A 6,997-nucleotide genomic window follows, 5' to 3' on the forward strand; every position below is an offset into this window, starting at 1 on the left:
CACTTCTCTCAATTTACACCAATTGGAAACAAGTCCCACAGTTGCTCAAGTCCTGTTTATTCCTGCAAGACTACTTCACACACACACACACACACACACACAAACACACACGCACACATCAATTTCCTGAAAGACTCGTGCGGGAGTATGTCGTTGAGTGCACCTGTCTAGTGTACCTGACAGCCATTTGTCGGTGTGTAGGAACACAGTGAGGCAACACTAATGAATTGAGAGCCAATAAAAATGAGGGTGCTGCGGGGAAGAGTGGTTGGCATGGCAATTATCTCCCTCTCCTGTGTTGTTTAATGAGGCTGGAAATCGTTTCAAATTAAAAGGGAATCAATCAAGCTGGAGGGGGAAGGGGTGGCGGTGAGGAGATGTTTTGCATTTTTGCAGCTTGCACGTATTTGTGTCGCCATGCTGCTCCTACTGCAGGAGAATGAGGAGGAGACAGGTAGTCAGACAGGTGGACAGCTTTGAACACCTCCACTGCAGGCTTGTACTTATGCCGTTCCTCTTTCCTCTTTTTTCTTCCAATCTTTTTTCTTTCCTTTCTTTTTTCTTTTCTCTTTCTTCTTTTCTTTTGTCTTTTTTTCCTCATTCTCTCTTTACCCCCCCCCCCCCCCCCCACACACACACACACACACACACCAGGCCAGATGGCAGGTGACCACACCCGCCTGGAGTTTCACAGCGTGGAGACGGGCATTGTGACGGAGCGCCGCTTCATGCCGCAGCCGCCGTCCAGCTTCATTGGCCACCTGCAGGGCCTCAAGTTCAACGGCATGCTCTACATCGACATGTGCAAGAACGGCGACATCGAGTCGTGCGAGCTCAACGCGCGCTTCGGCATGCGCTCCATCATCGCCGACCCGGTCACCTTCAAGTCCAAGGGCAGCTACCTGGGCCTGGCCACTCTGCAGGCCTACACCACCATGCACCTGTTCTTCCAGTTCAAGACCACCTCCTCGGACGGATTCATCCTCTTCAACAGCGGCGACGGCAATGACTTCATCGCCGTGGAGCTGGTGAAGGGGTGAGCGTTTTGGACTGGGATAAGGTAGTAGGGGGGGCCGGGTGGGGGTGACGTTGTCTGAGTTGCAAATTCCTTGTCTGTGTAAACATACTTGCCCATTAAAGCAGGTATTCAGATTCAGAATTTTGAGTTGTTGAAGTGTAGAATGAGAATGTAGGCATCCTGTGTGTTGTCCACTGTTCACAGCTGATGTGATCTCTCAGGAGTTATGAGAGAGACATTTGAAGTGGATTTACAAATAACAAGGTAGTTTCTTTTTTGGAATACATAGTTAGAATGATGTCCATGAGTTTTTTTTCCAGCTGCGTTTTCATGTGGGGATCTTTTGCATTAAACATCTTTTTGTGATTGTTCCAATCTCCATGAATTTCACTTGGAGTGCTTTTTGCCTCTTATCACGAGGCAATAGACCTCTCTCATTTCAGAGCCACGTGCCAAAGAGCAGGGGCCACACAACCAGTGCAAATCAATTTGCCTAAGCTACGGAAAGCTGTGAAGACCAGATTTCCTATCTTGAGATCACAAAAGAAATGACTCTTATCGAGGGGAAGAAAGTCAGGGGGAAAAATGATAGCATTTGGCCCTTTTTACAACCCTGCTCCTATTAGATAGATTGGTTTGTCATGGTTGTGCAGTCTCATTTCTAGTCATGTGACATCAAAGTCAAAAGCGTTGAGGGAGCATAAAATGATGAAAAAGCCTCTCAATCTTCTCTCTTTCATGTGTGGTCACAGAGGTACCCTTCCTCTCAGGAGTGGTCGTGGCCCTGTGAGAGGAAGTGCTCTCAGTGGTGCCACTGTTTGAACAACACAAGAGTTTGGTGACCTGAGCTCAGGGCCTGTGTACATTGACTCAGGTTGAGTGTAGTGAGTGATGTACTCTCACTGTGGCTTGACCCACTTGAAGATACAGCCTTTTATCTCTCCCTCTCTCTCATTCACACGTACACACACACACACACACACACACACACTCAAACTCACATTTTTTCTCTCTTGCGCGCGCTCTCTCGCTCTCAGTGAGATCCGGTGACAAACAGAGCATAGCTCAAGTGTTGTCATAGGAACAAGGACCCTTGAGTGTGATATGAGAAGAAAAAGCACCTTTTTGTGAAGTGGCACTTAAAGGGGGGAAGTGGAGTGGATGAGTAAGAGTAAGTAACTATGTCCTCCGTGTGTGTGTGTGTGTGTCTGTGTGTGTGTGTGTGTGTGTGTGTGTCCAGGTTCATACACTACGTCTTCGACCTGGGCAACGGTCCCAGCCTCTTGAAGGGCAACAGCGAAAGCCCCCTCAACGACAACCAGTGGCACAGCGTGGTCATCACCCGTGACGCCACCAACACGCACACCCTCAAGGTGGACACCAAGTCCGTCAGCCAGGTGGTGAACGGTGCCAAGAACCTGGACCTCAAAGGTGACCACTGGAGCATCACACTCAACACAAGAATCTCACACTGAAACAAGGGAATATTTGAATAAGAGAATTTAGACAATTAATCCATTTTTCATTGAATTTTTAGCAGCATTTCTTTAGTTTGGGTTCTTGGGTTCAGTGGGTGAGCACCCAAACATGCAATATACGGCTATTCCCTACTCCCTACTACTATTCCCTACGGCTATTTCCTACTTGTACTTATCTTTCATGAGTGTGTACAATCCCTTCTGTAACTTCTGTAGTTGATATGGGCTCTCAGTTTGCCATAGTGAGATGCATTAGTAGTGTGTGTCTGTGGCCATGGTGGCCAACCCTGTGGGACTGATCTCTCTGATTATGCTCCTCCTCCTCCTCCTCCTCCTCTGCAGGTGATTTGTTTGTGGCCGGTCTCGGGCCCAACATGTACCAGAACCTGCCCAAGCTGGTCGTGTCTCGCGAGGGCTTCCAGGGCTGCCTGGCCTCCGTGGATCTCAACGGCCGCCTGCCTGACCTGATCAACGACGCGCTGTTCCGCAGCGGCCAGATCGAGCGCGGATGCGACGGTAAGCTTCCACTGGGCCCATCGCCTCCATCAAAGAGCTTCGTTCAACCAGTCCGAATGTCTGCCCTTAATCCTTCGGTGAAATACATCGCCTCCATCAAAGAGCTTCGTTCACCCAGTCTGAACGTCTGCCCTTAATCCTTCGGTGAAATACATCGCCTCCATCAAAGAGCTTCGTTCACCCAGTCCGAATGTCTGCCCTTAATCCTTCGGTGAAATACACTGACTACCTGTGACTACATGTAGCTAAATTTGTGTGATTTTTCCATCTCTGGTTCAATGCTAAAACTGAATACTCTACAAAGCCTCTCACACAACACTTAATTTACCAGATTTATGTTAACCACAGTAAAAAATATTGATATTTTACAATATACACTACATGCAAGCATATTTTAAACTTTTGATTAGAATAAACTCAACTGTGTGAGGCGATAGGGTTATCATTTTCGGTCTTCTCTGAAAGAAATTTGTTGTTGCAAAGATTAGCCACTAGATGGAGCCCATGATCAAAGTAAAAAGGAATAGTTGCAGACTGGGGTCTCTGTAAGTGACAAGCTTGTTCAAACTATGTACTCATGGCGGCCATTACTGTAACTACTCCAGTTATTGTTCTCTGATGCCGATTTTGCCCACCCTTTCAAATGTTACCCCTTTTTAACAGTTGTAATGTATGTAACCTCTTTTAAATGAATAACTCCTAAGACTGTATACCTAATCCACTGACTAACTGTCCTGACCTTATGTAATCCACTTTCTTTGACTAACACTTACTGGTCCCTCGCTAACTGTGCTCTGTTCACTTCTCCCCCCTCTCTCTCTCTCTCTTTCTCTATTTCTTTCTTTCTTTCTCTCTGTCACGGTCTCTCTCACCCCTCTCTCCTTCTTTCTGTTTCTTCCCAACTAAAGTTGGCTTCACCAAAGCCGACCTCCAAGGTAGACGGTTCAACTCCACCTCCCCACCCTCCTCCTCCTCCTCAACTCTGGCTGAAAGTGTCAAGTGTGTGTGCAATGGGTGGTGGTGTGTGAAGGTGTCACTTTGCCCATGCCTGGTCTCTCACCGGGAGCCCAGCTCTCCACTAAGATAGTGGGTATGGGAGGGGAGGGGAGGGGAGGGGAGAGAGAGAGAGAGAGAGAGAGAGAGAGAGAGAGAGAGAGAGAGAGATAAGAAATTATAATCCTTTTCAGGAGGGAAGGTAAATAAAACATGAGCTCTTTCTCTAGACTGTAATTATGTTGTCTGAGCTTCGTCGTAGGTGCTCTCTCTCTTTCCCCCCTCCTCTCTCTCTCTGTGTCTCTCTCTCGTCCTTGTACCCCCGTCCTTCACGCCCCTTGCTAATAGTGGTTCATCCAGCTGTCCAAAGCAGGAGGGAGTATTAAAGTTGCAGGAGGCGATGCCACCTCGCTGCTCATGTGCGCCCAACCTATGATTAGCCCCCGCTAATTTATGGGCATATTCAGGCTGCCAGAGTACACATGTTGACATGTCGCTCATGCATTTTATAAATGCAAGCAGAGTGTGTGTGTGTGTGTGTGTGTGTGTGTGTGTGTGTGTGTGTGTGTGTGTGTTTGCCAGTCATATTACATTGTTCTGCCAGTGAGGAGTTTGAATTATGAATGAGCAGACTAGCTGAATGTCATGGTCCTTTGCAGCTACTGTATTGCAACAACTCCTGAGCCTGTCGCACAGAATTCATTATAGCACACAACTGTGGCAGGATACTTGAAGAGTTGTGGAAACTCAGTAGTGGCAGCATTGCTTTTAGGGGGAAAACTTTTTGTAAGAAATGACTAGCATTACTAGTGTTTCTGGATGTATAGCGAGCAATTGTACTTAAATAAGAAGCATGGTCCCCCCGTGATCACTACAAATAAAATGCAAAAATGCCTGGCATACTTACCCACAATCCTCTATCATCATGTTAGAGTGTAACATGTTCCGGGACTTTAGTGATAGCTGCTGGTGTGGATCCCATTCAAAAGATGGCTTTGGTGTAGTTGTGTTGTGCTGAGTGGAAGGCGTCCTGGAAGAGAGCAAAAGTGAAGATAAACACCCTCACAGACGCACCAAACACCACATAATGGCACACTTTCAGCCAGAGGAGTGTAGAGGCACATTTGCTGTTTGATTTGGATGTTGATTGGTGGTGGTGAGTTTTTTTCTCACACTGTCTTGCATGCGCTGCCAACAGTGAATGCTTACATTTGTAAGATACTTTCATTCATCTTTTGATGAAACACAAAATGTAATGAAAGTTTCCTGAAAATGCTGCATATATGTGTTTGTCAAACTTTGAAAAACAAACAACAAAATTGACAGAAACCATAGTAAAAAAAACTGTAAAAAAAAAAAAAAAAGAATTCACATGTTCACAATATCACATTTCTCACTTCTTAAAATGGGATATTGGAGAGCTGGGCGATTCGGGAGGTGTTCCGACTCGAACATCTGCCGTGTTAGTCACAGTTCTGGAGGGTTTTTTTTTCTGAATAAACACCTTGCTGTTATTTCTTTTGTTGTTATTTCCTTTGTTTGGCTGTTAACTGTTTGTGATGAGGTGTCTAAGTGTCACACTGTTGCCTGGAACTGTCTGTCTGTGCCGTCTAGCATTGCGGTAAGGGTCGATGTCACTCAAGCGATGTAATTTCTGCATGCCTGCATCTCTCTCTCTCTCTCTCTCTCTCTCTCTCTCTCTCTCTCTCTCTCTCTCTTTCTCTTTCTCGCTCTCTCTCTCTTTCTCGCTCTCTGGTGATGCTGTTGGGAACTCGCTCTGCATGCCCATTGGTGATGCCCATGTTTTTTGCTTCCTGCCTCCTCTCCCTGGGCCTTCACTAATTCATTTGTTCATTCATTCATTGGTTCTTTCTCTGTCTTTGCCCCTGGTGACTTTCCTATGCCAGGCCCCAGCACCACCTGCCAGGAGGACTCCTGTGCCAACATGGGCGTGTGCATTCAACAGTGGGAGAACTTCACCTGCGACTGCTCCATGACCTCCTACACCGGCACACGATGCAACGATCGTGAGTACCAACCCTTCCCTGGACATTGCTCTCCCACGCTGCTGGGGTTTCACCAAGTGTTTTGATATCAGCTGGGATGGGAATGCTTCCTGATTTGGGTGGGTAGTGGGTGGGTGAGTGGACAATAGAGATGACCACAAGTGGACCTTTGATGACTTCAATAGATAAATGCTAAAGATAGTTGAGTGAATTGGTGACACTAGATACCTAAATACCTCTGGGGTTTAGGGAGGTCTTCGGCTTTGCCTGGTTGCTCGGTACTGGAAGTTGAAAGTGTGAATTAAAGTGTGTAAAGAGTGGGGCTACGGCTTGTTGCCTTGCCCAGTTACACGAGTTAAAGAGATGAATTCAGACGCATGCAGGATTGCCTTTGGGCAGCCCCATGTTATAGGTCTACTGCTGTCCACTGCTATCATTTTACCTGTGTGTGATCGACCGCATGGCTTGAATTAACTAGAATTTGTTCAGAGATGCAAATGAATAGTCTGTGTGTGTGTGTGGTAGTCAGGCACCAAGGGAAGTCGTGTGTGTCGTTATACAGTTAGCGGGCGGGTGGCATAGCCGCAGGCACGCTAATGAGGTGGACGCTCTTCAGACGCAATGGCCATCAGTAGCTGTTTGACATTTAAATGAGACTGACCTTTACCTGAGGAGCCACCTAACCTTCCAATGGCAATCTCCTCCTCCTCATCCTCCTCCTCCTCCTTCTCCTTCTCTCTCTCTCTGTCGTTCTCTCTTTCTCTATCTATCCGTCTGTCCTTCTCTATTACTCATTCGGTTGAGAGAAGAGAGGAGGCTTTATTGATGAAGCCGAGGTGTTAATGGACGATCCCGTTTTAACTAGCTCCTGTGTGTTTTTGACCAGGGGCGTTGGTGAGCGGCACTCCATCACCATGGCACTTTTAATCAGGGTGCCCGGCATTTTCATTTCTGAGAGCCAGAAAATTGGCTCCATGAGGAATTGT

General features: G+C 46.9%; 1 protein-coding gene across 46 annotated transcripts in view; it reads left to right on the forward strand.

Moving 5' to 3' along the window:
* nrxn3b (neurexin 3b) overlaps positions 1–6,997 on the forward strand; it is a 281,812-nt gene that overhangs the window by 100,160 nt on the left and 174,655 nt on the right. For 29 of the 46 annotated variants that reach the window (XM_076272035.1, XM_076272052.1, XM_076272008.1 and 26 more), the window contains 4 exons: positions 655–1,036; positions 2,259–2,449; positions 2,839–3,012; positions 5,913–6,032. In XM_076272035.1, the coding sequence (XP_076128150.1) occupies positions 655–1,036; positions 2,259–2,449; positions 2,839–3,012; positions 5,913–6,032 (867 nt within the window). Of the gene's footprint in view, positions 1–654; positions 1,037–2,258; positions 2,450–2,838; positions 3,013–3,920; positions 3,948–5,912; positions 6,033–6,997 lie in introns of all 46 variants that reach the window. The other 17 variants (XM_076272011.1, XM_076272014.1, XM_076272045.1 and 14 more) reach the window with 1 other exon arrangement.

This window comes from Alosa pseudoharengus, unplaced genomic scaffold, assembly GCF_046254945.1.
Source record: "Alosa pseudoharengus isolate Yale_2024_CS ecotype anadromous, Long Island Sound unplaced genomic scaffold, YU_APseudo_1.1 YU_APseudo_1.1_scf_7, whole genome shotgun sequence".
Classification (NCBI taxonomy): Eukaryota; Metazoa; Chordata; class Actinopteri; order Clupeiformes; family Clupeidae; genus Alosa; species Alosa pseudoharengus.